The sequence below is a fragment of the Athene cunicularia genome (genome assembly GCF_003259725.1).
Source record: "Athene cunicularia isolate RWA chromosome Z unlocalized genomic scaffold, athCun1 chrZ_part4, whole genome shotgun sequence".
Classification (NCBI taxonomy): Eukaryota; Metazoa; Chordata; class Aves; order Strigiformes; family Strigidae; genus Athene; species Athene cunicularia.
The window spans coordinates 3481585-3499250 of record NW_020799145.1 but is presented as its reverse complement, the minus strand read 5'-3'; the positions used below and the strand labels follow the sequence as shown (position 1 = coordinate 3499250).

The 17666-nt window shown below is 38.0% G+C and overlaps 1 protein-coding gene across 5 annotated transcripts in view; it reads right to left on the bottom strand.

Annotated features, from left to right (window-relative positions):
- Positions 1–17666, bottom strand: part of KDM4C (lysine demethylase 4C) — a 277152-nt gene that overhangs the window by 248264 nt on the left and 11222 nt on the right. For 3 of the 5 annotated variants that reach the window (XR_003400216.1, XM_026866802.1, XM_026866803.1), the window contains exon 4: positions 7250–7443. The exons of the other annotated variants lie outside the window; for them this stretch is intronic. Coding sequence is in view for 2 of the 3 variants with exons in the window: in XM_026866802.1 (XP_026722603.1) it covers positions 7250–7443 (194 nt within the window). In the remaining variant the exon portion in view is untranslated. The remainder of the gene's footprint in view (positions 1–7249; positions 7444–17666) is intronic. 5 annotated transcript variants of the gene reach the window in all.

The window sequence follows — 17666 nt, the reverse complement described above, 5'->3', positions numbered from 1 at the left end:
CCTTCAGGGCTGGTTCTTAATGCAATTTATTAGAAAACTGAGCTTTTTTAAACACATATGCACCTGCCTTCGATACCAGTCATATTACAGTGGCATAAATCTTACTGGATTCTTGGTCTAGTGTACAAAACATTAAACAAAATAACTCCCAAAATAAGATCACTAAATCAGAGAAAAAAAAGTATTCACTCAATCTCAACAGTTAGTACATATGAGAAGTGTTAAGGGGGCTACAGCAGTGTTACCCTGTGAGAAGCTTCCCAAAGCTCCCGCGGCTCCAAGTCAGACCCACCTCTGACCAACGCCAAGTCAATTAGTGACAGTGGCTGCACCCCTGTGATGATGTATTTAAAAGGTGCGGAGTTGTGAGGAGGAGTTACAAGGATACCCATGTGAACACTGGAAGAAAGGAAGAGGAAGCTGTGAGGAGATGCATTGCAGCAGAGACTGCCCTGTATTCCATGGTAAGAGGGCAGGGCCACTGCCACCCTGTCACCCATGGAGGTCTCCGGTAAGGCAGATGCTGACCTGCAGCCCATGGAAGACTCCATGCTAGAGCAAGTGGCTGCACCCAACAGCTAGGAATCTGTGGGGAAAAAAAGAAGGCCCCACTGCTGTAGTTCAGCACTGGGAAGACTGCAACACATAGGGGTGACTCACACCAGAGCACCATGGGAAGCACTGCAACCTGTGGAAGGAACTCATGTTGGAGAAAGTTTTTGAAGGATCACAGTGAGGGACCACGCTGGAGCAGAGGAGGAATGCCAGAAGCTCTCCCCACACTCAGGAGGAAGAAGCAGCAGAACTGACCATAACCCCTATTCGCTGGCCCCTGTGCTGCTGGGGAGAGGAGGTAGAGATGTTGGGAGCAAAGCTGAGCCTGAGAAGAAGGGAGATGTGCGGGGAGGTGTTTTTAAGATGTGGTAATGCTTCTCACTGTCCTACTCTGTTACATGTTGCTGTTAGTATTTCAATTAAAATTTATTTCTTATTAAATTCCTCCTTCCCCTAACAAGCCTGGTTTTTGCCCATGACCGTAACAGTGAAGTCATCCCTCTTTCTCCTTATCTCCATTCCTGAGCCGTTTGCTTTATTTTCTCCTTCACAGCGCTGGGGTGGGAAGGAGGGAAGTGAGTGGCTTCATGGCACTCAGTTGCCCTCTGAGCCCAAACCACAACAAACAGCCACTAACATTTGTTTGACTTGTCATATCTTAAGGCCAAGCCCAGCCCTCTTTAAAAGTAATGGACATTGAATGATAAATCACTAAGAAGCAAAGAGAATGTTTCTTGGATAACAGGCAAAGAAACAAAAAAAAAATGGAAGAATAGATAAAAAGGGAAATGTTGATGCTTAACTACATTTTAATTTTATTAGTTCAAGAAGATATACTTGTTAAAAATTATTAAGACAGAAAAAATCTGAAGAGTCACTGTTCATTGTCATTCTACTCTGTAGTCATATTACGAAGACAGAAAAAATAATTTCTCATGTATTGTTCAAAAAGGTCTTATGAAATACATATATCAATTCAGCAAATCAAGAGTACTTGCAACAAGATAACTACAAATAGGTAATAAATATTAAATCTAAGCCACTAACTTGTGTTTCTGAAACATTTTTATAAATATGATTTCAAGATTAATTCTCCTACACTATTTCTCACAATTTCTAAGAACTTCTCTGCCTCTTCTTTTATTGTCAAGAGAATCTCAGTCTTGGGCAATAACATCTACTGCTTTTTCATGAACTAGTGGGTCTTTAGCTCAGAAAACATTGTTGGTGACGATCAGGACAGCTGACTTATGAAAGAATTTTAGTTCAGTCACTCATAAAGTCATTGTATATTAATTGGGATTACATATTTGTAAGAGTGATCCTGAGTAAATTTGTGACATTAATATGCATAAAAATTTGAAATATTCCCCTCTTTTTAGACTTGCCTACTTGCTAGATTTAACAGTTCCCTATTCAACATGTTTGCTCCAAGTCCATTATGAAGCATCTAGTTTCACCCATCTACAGCATGCTGAACCTCAGAGTTTAATTCAGGATTCTGAAATACTTTCTAGGAAGAGCAGCCTAGAAGTTAAACATGGCATCACAGTTCATTAATTTAAGGATTTTTGCAGATCTAGGTTTTCACATTCATCTACAGTTGCTTCTCAATTTATAATAATGAACATACTAATTAAGCAATTCTAGCACCGCTTCACAGTATCTTCTTCAGGATCTTCAACATGGTAAAAAATAAAGTAGCAGCACCACATGTAGAAAACAACTTGTAACTCCCTGAAACAAGGACTGAGAGCAGCTGCCCGAGGAAAGTATAAACAATGACAAGACACTAAACTTGGTAAAGATGAGGGGGAAGGTCCTCCAAGCCTTTCCAAGGAATGTCTCAAATAATCACAAGTACCCTAAAATGAGACTATAGTCATGGAGTGGTTAATATGGGGTCTGGATAATGCAGGAGGAAACTCGCCTGGGTATCACAAGAAACAGCTGGAAGAGGGAGCCCTGTATAGACAGGACAGTTCTGCTCTGGTGCATCTTGTAAAGTTTCAGGGCCATGTGTTTGGTGAATGACCTTTGCTTTGTTATCTGTGAAAAGGCATATTAAAGTTGACATCCCTGAATATGCTAATAAAGATTAGTGTGATTATGCCAGTTATAACATCCCATGAAGCACCTTACTTCTCCCCATATATATAGTATGTCAATATGTAAGTCAACCTGGGGAAAGGACGTAAGGAAAGCACGTTTAAATTGTGAAGGGGCAAGGATAACTGTAATGAAGACAACAGACACATCCTTGAACCCTCACTGGCAGGACCAACATAGGAACCCAGACTGATGATCTCAATTTCTATTCCCATCTCTACCTCTCTTTTTTTTTTTTCCCCCTTTTCCTTGTTAGCATTAAGTAACTCAAGGCATATTATATCACTTGCCATAACTTGTTATACACTTAGTCAATTACCATGTATCCAGTTAGTACACTGTGGGAAATTAATAAATGTTTATGTACAGACTTTGAGACTTGTCTCACCATTGTCCATTCTACTGGGGATTTACAAATCACTTGTCCCCCTCTTCAGAGTGGGACATAACACCACATCATCAAATTGATCAGCTGTAATTTCTGTAAGCCCAGGAATAAATTTTTTTTAAAACATCATTGAGATATGAGAATTGTCACATTAGAAGCTACCAAACCTTCTTACAAAGATGGGACTGAAACGAAACACTTACAGCCCAGAGCTACCAAGACCTTTAAGAATAATGCAACAAATATTTGTACATTTTTTTTTACAAATCCCTGTAAAATCAGGAAGGAAATTATCATCAGAGGTTTTCTGCTCTACTTTCTGAAGTGTTCTCCTAGGCTTTATTGAGAAAAATCTCCAAGTAGACAGAAAACATGTCACAAACCAATCAGAATTTCCACAATCACTTTACAGTAGAAGTAAATCACCTAAATTATAGCGTTAGTAAAATTAAACAGATGCAACTGTATGAGATTAAAATGTTTTCATATTATGCTGATTGACAATCTGTTGAAAATCATTGCTACTTTTTTAACAGAATATATTAAATACAAAATTTAATAATTCAGCATTGAAGCTTCTCTTTGTGACCTCAAGTTAAAAAAACTATACTGCCTTGTTTTTAAGATAGTGATATAAGAATATTTTAGAAAAATTAAATGCAGCAAAACATATAGTATTACAACTATGCCTTCCGAAACAAAATTTTAGATATTTAAAAAATCCTACATAATCTACTATTGTAGCTAAAAATAAATACAGTGATCCTATTTTTCATCAGTATCCAATGCAGGCCTCATTTCTCTAATCTACTGCACAGACGACATACTTGTGATTCTCTCTATTCTGCCTTTAATTAAACAGAGAAACGTAACTGTACATTTGCTATGACTAGCATCCACTTCACATTAAGCAGTGCTTAAACAAATTTAAAACAAAATTATAATCAGAAAACCTTAGCCAACATTCTTACTAATGTGGTTTAAAGCAGCATTGCTTCACAGTTTCAGAAGTTTTCACCAAGACCTATACAAACTATTAAAATTAAGTGTTCTTTAACCATTAGCATCCATTCTGATTCTAGAAAAAGGTTTTTAATCTCTCACAATCTTCTATTACCAAGTTAGTTCCAACGTGAAAGGATATATTCAAGATGGAAATTAAATTACTCAGGGAAACTGTGTCAGAAGGAGAAAGGACAATTTGTTTTCACTGGCTGCAAAGAATGACAAAAATCATAAATACCCGCAACATACTCTGCGAATTGCATAGCTGTCATTGTATAACTACCAAGGATCTCTCGCTAGAATGAGTCATGCTTTTAGTTTAGTCTGTATGTTTCCATAGAAAGTTATTTTTACCTTCACAGCAAAAGCAGTGAAGCTAAATGATAATACTAGCTACATGAATATAAGTATCTCAGAATTGCTTTTCTTTTTCCAAGGACTCCTTAACATTACTCACAAAATGGAAAATCCAGGCTGTAATAATATCCCAAAATTATTACTATTTGATGACAAGACCTTAGTTCCCAATAACAGAAAATAAAACCTGTGTCACAAAAAGTGTGTTTCAGGTTAGCTAGTAAAACAGATTTCCTATGAGTCAGTACAAAATTCAATGAACTGTCAGTCATGTTCTGACTTTCACAGCTGACCTGCCTTGATTTCCTCTATGTCCAGGATAGAAAAAAGATCAGGGGGGTGGCCAAGACACTGAATAGAGTTTGATTTGTCCAAAACGATAAGGTAAAGCAGATCGTTGAAATTTAACTTAAAACAGATGTTTTTGTTTTGATCTGCAATGCATTTAAAATCATTAATAAATTTAATAACCTTAAGATTTTAACATAATAAAAATTAATTTAAAGCTATGAATAAACATAATAAAATCCCAATCATCAAGCTTTCACAGTAAAATGTATTAAAGAACACAAAAAACCTATACAGTTAAAACAGAACTCTACTAGAACAATCAATAATAGTATAAAAATTTAGTTAGATTTCTTAAATTTTGTAGTGATCTTTCTACCTACACCTCAGGAAGTAATCACACTAATCTGTGCCACATCAATAACATTGTTCTAGACATTAGAGCCAAAGAAGTTATTGTACTACAGAATCATTACTATTGTAGCTCTGCTGAAACTACAAAGCTGAAATATGAAGTAGTCTGTTCCTTCCATTACTGCAAACATCAAACCCACAGATCAGAAGACTAGGTAGTTCAGGATATTCGTTGTTATTTTTTAAAAACTTCCTTCTCTAATTTATATAATGCAGTTAGAAAACAAAGACTTTTTCCCTAAGAAACTGTGAAGTAAAATGAGGTAACATCTTCAACATTTCCTTCCCCTCAGAAAAAAATGCAATGGAAAAGTTGCAGTAAAAATTCTGCCTGACAGCAAGTAATTTTAATAGACTCTATTCCCCTTTCCAGCAAATCTTTCATCACCATATGCCCCTCTCTTCTCCCCTCATATTGTTCTGTTTCAGAGTTTCTGTATTTTCTTAATTCCTCTTTCTCCTTCAAATTATCTCCTCTCTTTCACACTTTTCTGCAAGCACAGAAAAAAAAAATCTATAAAGCTAACATATGTATTACATAAATATACACATACATAAACACACTAACTATTTGCAAAATCAGGACTATGGCTGTTTATCAGACACACTCTTCCCCTGTGTTTCATATAAGGCAGTAATGGAGGAATCAGTATACATAATATAAAACTATAAACTTCTTTGAGTACCTCTTAGAAGTGAAACAGCACAGAGTGTAAGAAGAAATGAAAAATAATCTATGCCTAAACCCTGGAGGAAACTTCACATTCCATCAAGACTGACAGCAGACACATTTAGCTGCTGCCTACAAGTTCTCATTGTAGGTCTCAGGTGGAAGTAGTTGTTTACTCACAATTCAGAGAGAACACATTGCCTATTGCGGTTATTAATAAAGTATTTTTCAGTTCTCCATAAGACCAATGCGGTTGTCCTGAACTACGTGTATAACCTGTAAAACTAAAATCATGTCTTACTACTGTACATGCCAGTACTTGGTTTCACTAAGGAAGCACTTCTCAACTCAGGTTAAAGTTTTTAAGAGCACCCAAGATTCTTTACTACCTGTATGCTAGAAGTGACCACATCCTCCACTTTTTTAAATAAAATATTATACTAATATCACATTAACACAAGATTTTCTGATATAGGGACAGTATTAGCGTAAATTATGCACATTCCTCCAGTAAAAGCACATGGGTTACAACAAACAAATCTTTAACAGTCTTTCATTCAACCTTTTTTTTAGCATTGAATTTCTTAACAATATTGGACCAACGTGGTCCAGAAAGTTTTATCCACTGCTATTTCTTCAAAACATGAAGAGGTCAGTGTTTAATGATTTTGTTCATTTGGAAGTGTAAACAAGTACTTGTACACTAGAAAAACATTTATCATATCACCATATCAACTGGACTGGAGTACCTCTCTTATGTGTAGAGACTGAGAGCGCTAGGGTTGTTCAGCCTGTAGAAGAGAAGGCTCCAGGGAGATCTTACAGCAGCCTTCCAGTACCTAAGGGAGGCCTACAGGAAAGTTGGGGAGGGACTCTTTATCAGGGAGTGAAGTGATAGGACAAGAGGTTACAGTTTTAAACTGAAAGAGGGTGTGTTTAGATTAGATTAAAGGCAGAAATTCTTTCCTGTGAGGGTGATGGACACTGGCACAGGTTGCCCAGAGAAGCTGTGGCTGCCCCCTCCCTGGCAGGGTTCAAGGCCAGGTTGGACAGGGCTCTGAGCAACCTGGGCTAGGGGAAGGTGTCCCTGCCCATGGCAGGGGGGGTTGGGACTAAATTATCTTTATGGTCCCTTCCAACTCTGTGATTTCAAAGGTGCCTTACAGAAAGTCTCTCAAATAGACTCGGGGTTCCCAACTCATTAAACTTCTTGTATTGAATCACTAGTCTTTTTCTGTTGGACTTAAATAAGCCTTATATACTTATTAGAGTTTCCTTTAAAATAAAAAGATGCATTACCACAATGTTCTTTACATCACAAGCCTCACATAGTAAAGCTGAAAATGCTATGAAATATTTTAGCTTTTCAGTAAAGCTTACCACTATGAAGCAATTGTACCCCATTTGGTATAGTCAGCTAAAACAGATTAATGAAAACTTATTTCATAAAAATTTAAACTTGCCATGACTTTGGCTCTCCAAAATGGAGATAATTAATACTGTAGAGATCCATGTCTTCAGTGTGCCATGGAAATGTCGTTTTCCACATGCCAAAATATAGATATGGTGTATTTACACCCTCAATAGTAATTCCACACTCTTCTTCTACAACGTCCAATATTGTATTAAGACGGGCAATATTCCATTCCTCAACACCCTGAAAAAGACACATAATAATGGTATTAATAAAAGTAATGCAATTTTAGATAACTCAGTCAAAAGACATACACTTGATCTAGTCCTTTGAAAGACTGTATAGTAACACAAATTTGTAAGCACTTTAGAAGACAAGTTCAATTTACCCAAAGAAAAATTATCTTAATAAGATTTACATCAGGTTCTGAGATGTTCAGATCAGAGAACATAATTAAGTTCATACCTACTTAACACATGAAATCTAACATGGATTGAAACACCATACACAATAGAAGTAACAGTTACAGACAAAATTCTTTGATGAGTTGATAGCTGGAAGATGCTAAATTTCACCAGGCCTATCTATGCTTTCTAATTACTCACAAAGTAATATTAACTAGTATGAAAAATTATTTGAAAATTTAATTTACATGTGTAAATCTACCATTTCTCTGAAAAGTGTAAGAACTAAAACCATTATATCACTTCAGAGGTATTTCTAACCATAATGAAGTACTGCATAGAAATATACCACAGAAGAAATCTACTGTGATTTTCAGATGGTTCCTTACTATATTGCCTATAAAATTTGTATATTAAAAGCCACTCGGAAAGCCATGCATATGGTTTTTCTGGTGTTTCAAATTCATGCACAAAATGCAATTCTCATTTCAGGTAATACAACATCTAAGAGTCAGTATAACCAAGATCAAAGCTACAAAACTGAATGGAGATTAGACTTCATTATAACAACAATTATTAGTACCTCCAGGGAAGACATTAGATGATGCTCAAGCAGTCAGAAAAACAAGAAATATAATCAAAACTATTACAAACTCAATTCCTCAATTCAGGCAAGTTTACTGGGAAGAGAGACCCTTAACCATGACCTGCTTTGCACCCGCCACCCCCCCATCACTGAACTCTCTGCAGTTCTGATAATCTTACTCAAATTTGGGAAATAAATTGATGGCAGACTGCAGTCCTGATGCAGCTGATTAAGACTAAGAAACATGATGACATTCAATAGTTGGGCAGGTGGTGAAGTAAGAACACAGGTTAAAGCTAGAAGTACTGAATATTTAATACTGTCAGTTTTATTTCCTTGTTTGTTGAGATTTTATGTGAAGCATGTTATATATGCATTAACTAGAACTGAAACACAAGATGGTAACTTCTTTATGAATTTCAACCTCCTCATCAAACAAGACCTTCTGATAGCCTGCTGTGACCACTTAGTAAGAAAACTATCTTTATCTGGGACTTCTATAAAGGAGTGAAATATTTTTACAGAATGTGTTCCAGACAGCAATTTTTGTTCTTTTTTTGTTTGTTTCTTTAAATGGAAGCTTTGGCTTTGAGGCATTTGTGTGACAAAGGCATTTGAAATTTAAAAATGTTTAAAAAAAAAAATAAAATGGGGACCATTATCCCAGAAAAAAATCCTAAACATCAATATGAACTCAAATAATAGATGCTGGTAAAATCTGCACCTTTCAAATCCAAAAATCATAATCATCAGCAAGGTAGTAGAGCTGTAAAATATAACATTTGTTCTAAGAAACAATTTTAACTAATTATTCCTCAAATTAATTTATAGATTTTATATTTTTTTTATCACATAAAATTTATCTTTGTTCAGAAATTGTGTAATCAATTTGGAGAAACAAGTGAATACAATGAAGTAAGAGCAATGACTCAATCATGTAGGCACAGATACACATACAGGGTTGGAAGACAACAGTATACATACCAGATAAAAATCAACTATTAATCTAGGCAGTATACTCTTTCTGACAGTGGCCAAAAGCAGGCAAGAAATAGTGAAAGCACAGCAGTACTTCCCCAGAATACCCTTCCAGCCTGCAGCAATTTGCAGATCGAAGGTTTCTCCAGACCGAGGTGTTATCCTTCTACTTAACAGTACCCCAGTGTACTTTTCACCAATTTATCCATCCAGTCACCTTCTTTAAACCACATAAGCCTTTAGCAACAATAACATTCTGAAGTCTTACTCTTCTCTAAGAATTAAGTGATAGTTAAGAGCATTATTTTTGTTTTTAACACCACATCTCATCTTTTAACACCACATCTCATCTTTAAGTTGTGTTAAGTCACAACTATTCACCAAACAAACTGGCAGTGGTTTGACCCTAATACAAAAGCAAATTCTCCCACAGAGAACAATCCTAGGAGAAAAAGTTTGCTTCAAAATACCAAACATACCAAATACAGAATCCACAACCTCTGCATTCAAGATGTATGAGTTATTTCCATTTCCTAAAAACTATTTTGGAGAAGTACTCTTAGCTCAAAAGGGAATGTTCGCTGAAACTGGCTGAAATGTTAAAATCACCCTGATTCATGCCTAGATTGTTACAAGTAATTATTACAAATCATGATTAAAGCTGTTACTTTCCCTCACAGATATATTTTTTAATATTAAAAATGCTTATACAATTTTTTAAGTAAAACACCAACTCTAACTTTTCTAATACTTTTATATAAGTATGTTTAAAACTATAATGCACACTAAAAAGATCACAGGAGCTGTAAAAGAACAGTTTAACAGATCAATACATAACAACACTTAACAAAATTAAAGAACACCAGTACACATATTACTTGACCGTGAGGTACAGGTGGCAGTTTCTTACGAATACAAAAACCCACTTAGACATTATGATCTATTCAATGTTAGGAAAATATCAACTATTCATTCCGCTTAGAATATAACAATAATATCAGAACATTATAATAATTTCAAGGGAATGTGTAAAGAAAGTATTTCTAATTTATCCACATTTTTGACGGCAAATACTTTAAAGAATATCTGTCATCTCTGACAACTCTACCACACAATCCAATATGAGGAAAAAAGCTGAAATATAACATCTTTCTTTCTACTATAACACAGAAATACAGGCTTGAAACATTTTACCATCTATAGACATTGCTACATAGTAGCACTTAGACTTAGCTTGTATTTCTTCAGAGAAATATTGTAGATGCTTCAAACTTACTGTAAATTATTTTATTACTTTTAACAGCCTTTGAACCAGCTTTTAATGCAACACGGGGATAAAATGGGACACTTCACAAGCAACTCGCAAGTATCTGAACACTTGCACAGTTTAGACCCTGACCCATTCTTTTCTCAAAGACACAAAGACAAATGTAGCTTTCAGTATATTTGTAAAAAGTGAAGCTCAAGACTGTAAGCAGTGACTTCTTTGCAGATGGAAATAGGCTCCAAATGGTTTTTTTTTTTTTCATTTCCTTTTCCTAAAGTACTCACAATAGTGACATGATACTATGATGCTTTGTGCTTTACTTCAATCAGCCTACAGTGTGATGTATCCTATTTTATGAACATTATTTTTGTAGGTACATTAATATACACAATCTTTTTTCAGTCTTTAAATTTTCCTGTGATTATCTCATGGATTTATTTCAGTATTAACCTGGCAAATAAGACATCTTAAAAGACCCCTAAGACTGACTGTAACAGCTCAAATAGTAAAGAGTAAAAAACTAATTAAGAGATAGAGTGAAAAGGAGTAGGAGAAACATAGAGAAAAATTTATGCTTGGTCACCCCCACTACTTTCTTCACACACCTACTCAGTCACACCAATGAATATAATAAAAAAACAGCCAGGATTTTATTGCTTCTTCAAAGTGCATAAAACACAGACAGAAAAACGCTATGAACAGAATCCCTGCACCATAAACACAGATTAGGAAATACAATTTTCCTCACTTGATCTGTTTTTTCTTCTCAGTATCTTTTTGGATATAACCATTGTTCTGCAGAACCCTTTTGAGGAGTGAGAAAAAAACAGAAGCAAATAGATTCTGTTTAGAAATTCACATTAGAACCAAACATGAAATGTTCACATTGATCTCAACTATGAGGAGCTCACAGAGAAAGGACATCTCACATAGAACCACAGAATTATTATCTAGGTTGGAAAAGACCTTGAAGATCATTGAGTCCAACCACAGTCACATCCTTGACAGTGTCTCTAAGCACCACATCCACACATCTTTTTAAAACCTCCAAGGATGGTGACTCAACCAATTCCCTGGGCAGCTTGTTCCAACGCCCAACAATCCCTTCTGGAAAGAAATACTTCCTAATATCCAGTCTAACCCTTCCCTGGAGGAACTTGAGGCCATTATTTCTTGTCCTATCGCTTACTACTTGGTTAAAGAGACTCATCCCCAGCTCTCTGCAACCTCCTTTCAGGGAGCTGTAGAGGGCGATGAGGTCTCCCCTCAGCCTCCTCTTCTCCAGACTAAACACCCCCAGTTCCCTCAGCCGCTCCTCATACGACCTGTGCTCCAGACCCTGCACCAGCTTCATTGCCCTTCCTCTGGACACGCTCGAGTCATTCAATGTCCTTTTTGGAGTGAGGGGCCCAAAACTGAACACAGGAATCGAGGTGCGGCCTCACCAGTGCCAGGGTGAGTTACCAGGGGTAAGATCCCTTCCCTGTCCCTGCTGGCCATGCTATTGCTGACACAAGCCAGGATGCCATTGGCCTTCTTGGCCCCCTGGGCACACTGCTGGCTCCTGTTCAGCCGGCTGTCGACCAACACCACCAGGTCCTTTTGCACAGGGCAGCTCTCCAGCCACTCTTCCCCAGACCTGTAGCTTTGTGTGGGATTGCTGTGATCCAAGTGTAGGACCTGGTACTGAAACTCACACAATTGGCCTTAGCCCATCGATCCAGCCTGTCCAGATCTCTTTGTAGAGCCTCCCTACCCTCAAACACATCAACACTCCAGCCCAACTTGGTGACCTCTTCAAACTCAGTAAGGGTGCACTTGATCCCCTCATCCAGATCACTGATAAAGACAGCTGGATGCCAGGTATCCAGCAAAGCTGCTCTATCACTCCTCTCCTCAGCTGGAAAGGGGAGAGAAAATATAACAAAAAGCTTGTGGGTCAAGATAAGGACAGGGAGATCACTCAGCACTTACTGTCACAGGCAAAACAGACTCGACTTGGGAAAAATTCTTTTATTAACAATCCAATCAGAGTAGGATAATGAGAAATAAAATCAAATCTTAAAACAGTTTCCCATCATCACCCTCTTCTTCCCGGGTTCAACTTTACTTCCAGATTCTCCACCTTCTCCCTACCAGGAGCACAGGGGGATGGGGAATAGGGGTTGCTGTCAGTTCATCACATGTTGTCTCTGCTGCTCCTTCCACCTCAGGGGGAGGACTCCTCATACTCTTTCCCTGCTCCAGCATGGGAACCCTCCCACAGGGTGCAGTCCTTCAGGAACAGACTGCTCCAGCATGGGTACCCCACAGGATCACAAGTCCTGCCAGAAAACCTGCTCCAGGGTGCACTCCTCTCTCCATGGGGTCACAGGTCCTGTCAGGAGCCTGCTCCAGCACAGACTTCCCACAGAATCACAGCCTCCTTTGGGCACATCTCCCTGATCCAGTGAGGGGTCCCCCACAGGTTGAGGTGGATTTCTGCTCCACCACAGAGCTCCATGGGCACAGGGCAACTGCCTGCCTCACCATGGGCTGCAGGGGAATCTGCCTCAGCACCTGGAGAACCTGGAGCACCTCCTTCTTCTCTGACCTTGGTATCTGCAGAGCTCTTTCCCTCACATATTCTAACTCCTCTCTCCGGCTGCAGTTGCTGTTGTACAGCAGGTTTTTTTCCTCTTCTTAAATAAGCTATCACAGCAGCACTACCACTGTTGCTCATTGGCTTGGTCTTGGCCAGCAGTGGATCCATCTTTAAGCCAGCTGGCACTTGGTCCATCAGACACAGAGGAAGTTTCTAACAGCTGCTCACAGAAGCCACCCCTGTAGTCCCCTGGCTACCAAAACCTTGCCATGTGAACTCAATACAATACTGTAAAGGATGGCATGCATGGTACATATTTATGGTAGGTTGCAAATGACAGGGCTCAATCATCCTCATAGTGAAATGTTTCTTGATGTTCAGGAGAAACCTCCTGTGTTTCCGTTTGTGCCCACTGCTTCTAGTCCTGTCACTGGGCACTGCTGATAAAAGCATGGCTCAATCTTTTTTGCACCTGCCCTACAGGTATTCATATACATTGATAAACTCCCCCTGAACCTTCTCTTCCCTAGGCTTAATTGTCACAGCTCTCTCAGTCTTCCCCCTCACATGAGAGGTGCTCCAATGTCTTCATCAACGCTTTGCCGGGCTCTCTCCAATAGCTCTGTATTTCTGGGGAGAGATGGGGAGCCCAGAACTGGGCACACTGCTTCAGGTGTGGACTCAGCAGTGATGAATAAAAGGGAATGATCACCTCCTTCGAATTCCTGGCAGCATTCCTCCTGAAGCAGATCAGGATATTGTTAGCCAATTTTGCTGCATTGGCACACTGCTGGCTCATGTTCAGCTTGATTTCCCCTAGGGACCACAAACAACTTTTCTGGAAAGCAGCTTTCCAGTCTTCAGCACCCAGAGCTAACCCATATACCTGGGTTTTTTCCTCACCAGGTATCACACTTTGCACTTCCCTTTGTTGAGCTTCAGGAAGTTCCTGTAAGCCTGTTTCTCCAGCCTGTCAGGGGCCGTCTGGGTAGTGGCATGACCTGCTGGCATATCAGCCAATCCTCCCAGTTCTGTATTATCTGCAAACTCTGCCCCATCATCCAAATCATTAATGATGATGTTAAACAGGACTGAACCCAGTATTAATTCCAGGAATACACTTAGAGAAGTCCTTTTTGTTGCCTTCAACATCTCTCAGATTCAATTCCAAGTAGGCTTTGACATTCCCAATTGCATTTCTGCATACTAGGACAGTGTCTCTCTATTTCTCCCAGGTTACACATCCCTGTTTCTATGTCCTTGGTATTTCCTGTTCATGTTTTTTTTGACAGAAACTCCTTGCTCATCTATGCAGATGCCAGACCTCCTGCTCATTAGGATGGACCACTCCAGCTTTCTTGGGCCCTTCTTCCCTGCAGGGCCTTATCCCACAGGACTCTTTCAACACTGAAACCCAGGGTTATGGTTCTGCTTGGTGTCTTCACACCTTCTCTTAGGATCTTGAACCCCACCATCTTATGGTCACTACAGTCAAGGCTGACACCTGCAATGTCCTTCCTTACTTGTGAGTACAAGGTTTTGCAGGCAACTTTGATCAGGAAGTTGTCACTGATGCTCTTCGGGGACTCTAGCATTGCTTATACCTGCTGCTCTCCTGCAGCCCTAGGTTAAGCTACAACTCAGATGCTATCCCTAATTCATTTCATGGTCAAATCCAGACTCTACATATAATGTCAAGTGCTGTTTTAAAATCAAGTTAGGTGCCCTGTCAAGGAATACAGCAGGAAATGTGAGTACATCTGTTGTTAGAGTTAGTATTACATTAGAGATGTACTATTTATTTAGCAAAAATAACCACTAGCCTACAAGCTCCACTGAACCAATCACTCCTGTATTAGTAATCAGATATGCTCCCCACAGCTTAGACATGGGGAAAGGTAGGCATTAGGAGAAATAAAGCTAAGAGAGGGAAAAAGGAAGTAAAGTGATACCTTCAAGACAGGAACTGAAGAAGAGTGGTGAGAGAGGCAAGACAATATTTACACATGCTTCATTGGCTTTTCTCTACTGAATAATAGATGCCATTGACAGCACTTGTCAGATGTATTTTATGACCCATTATGAACATCAAACCAGTCACTCTTCTTTGTAACTTCTTCTGAAACCAGGAAGATTTCCCTAGTTGCTATATTCCCCCCCAGTTGCTAAATCAGTCGATGTAAGGTACATCATCTCCATCTGTCCATACAAAAATGATTCTGAATTAATTAAAAACAAACAAAAAACAACAAAAAAAAAGGAAACAGAGGAAATTAATTTGAGCTCCTTGTATCTCATACAAGAAGTAAACATCTTAATTTGTGGCCTCAGTGATTGCTGGTTGATGTAAACAACAGTTGGGATTGGCATAGAAGGCCTAATGGTAGTTCACTAGAACACAGACTGTACAGAAAAAGCAGGTGAACCACACACTCTTCAATTTACTCACAGGTAACTTACCAGGTAAGTTAACAAAGTTATGGCATCAGAAACAAAATAACTCTCTTCCCTCCCTGACAGGAACAGTAACTTCTTTCACCTGTTTCACAGGCTAGTCATTCACAGCCTAAAATGGCTCAAAATGGCATTACTTTCATGTCAACTCACAAGAAAGATAGCTCTCTTCAAATAACATAAAAAAAAAAATCATTTCTCAAACTTCCTAAATAATCATAACTCTTAGGTGTTCATAATCAATTCATGAATCAGTTTAACAACTGCAGCTAGTGAGACTGGTGCTTTATTATTGACATTATAAACTTTTTCAGGAATATTAATTTTTCTCTCAAGTCCAGATGACCTTATAGCAACAGAAAGACAGAATCTTGGAACATACATTTAATAATGTTTATAATCTTAACATAAATAATGATCCTTACAATCTGAACCTTAGTGCAATGCTTTTTCTTGAGTCACCTACACTGTCATTCTCCTACAAAGCACTGTAATTAAATGTAACAGCAATTAAAATGCATACAGCACAGAATAATATTTCAAGCAATCATTATCTTAAATTTCTTTTTTATAAAGCTCTATACATTGTACAGAACATTTGTTCTCATAGGTTATTTCCTTATTCAGAAAGATTTAATTTGTGTTCAAAACTGTCAAATAACCATAAATCCACAACAGAGATTCTGGAATAATCCAAATATCACAAGGGTAAACTTTGATTCATTGACAGATTTTGTCAAATTTCAAAGCATGCATTTATAGCTTTACTCCCTTTTTTTCTTTTGTTTTGCTGTTCCATATAACACAGACTGTGTAACCTCACCCTTTCTTCCAAACCCCTCAGAATCTGTCATACACTGATCTAAGTAAACAATACTACATCTCTCTTTGGCACAATGATCTCTTTGGCATAATGCCAGCAAGGTCCTGGATTCCACAAATAACAATATTGTTTCTTAAATAATCTAAACAGTCAAAATTAAGGCTTCATCATGCTTCAGATACAGATGTCTCAAAGTAAAACTGAAAATAACCATGCAGAACAGAAGATGTAATTGCTAAACTTTCAAAATAAAGAATAAAGACTTGCAGCAAAGCAGCATTTCTCACTAATTTTGATGGCCCAAGTAGATGTAAACATCATACTTTTAGTAAACTGCTGGTGTTTTTCTACCTGGAATTCTGCCAGATATTTACTTTTCTATATTAAACACAACAGCTATAACACATTATTTTCTATAAAATGCATTCAGTAAGAAGCATTTGATTTTATTTATTGCAAATAGGCTGTTATGTCAAATTAATCCCACCGTCCCCTTTTCTGCTGTAAACTGCCCAAAATGTCAGCTACTTGTATTTGTCTCCTTTCCCCAAATAATGTCAATCCTGAAGCAAACAATGAAGACGTAAGAACAACCTCTAATTCTCAACTGAATAAAAAAGATCCTTTCTCAGCATTATCTTCAAGCATAAAACATGAAAACTATTAGTTGTGCAAGTACACCATCTACTGGCCAAAAATTAACTTCAGCAAAAATATTCTAAAAGAAAACATTTTCATCAGTGGCATCCACAAATTTCTCACCAACAGTTTGGTACCACGTGTTCTTCCTTCTTTTCCTCTAAACCCCACTGGGCTGTACACCATAACACATCCATCATATTAACTGCTCAGTCTGTTCACACTCTTTCCTCAGTGTCTATGCCTTTCACTAACATTCCTTCTTTGTTACTTATTTTTAAATAATACCCATTTAATCATAGCCATTAAGGTTTTCTTATTCTACCTATTACTGCTTTCTTCCCCACTCCTTTATTTCCCACTCCCTGCAACTTTTAGTGCTTTCTTTGTCTCCTCTTCATATGCACCTAACATCTGCATTAGGACTGCTGAATGCCGCTCTCCTCACTTTACCCTTTGCTTTTTTGACCTGCTTTTGTCAGCCTTCTAATCTAATGAGAGTGCAGTTGCATGTGAAAGAAATGTCTGGCCTTCTCTCTGACCAGTCAGCACTTCAAAATCAGGTATTACTGTAGTCTCTTTACTTTGGAAATGTTGCTCATGCAACGCTAACCTTAAGATACTAAAGACCAAAGAAAACACAATCAAAACCAAGTGTACATTTGTAAAAAGCTATGCCAGAAGGCAACAGCTACCAGCATTAAAGAAAAAAAAAAAAAAAAAAAAAAAAA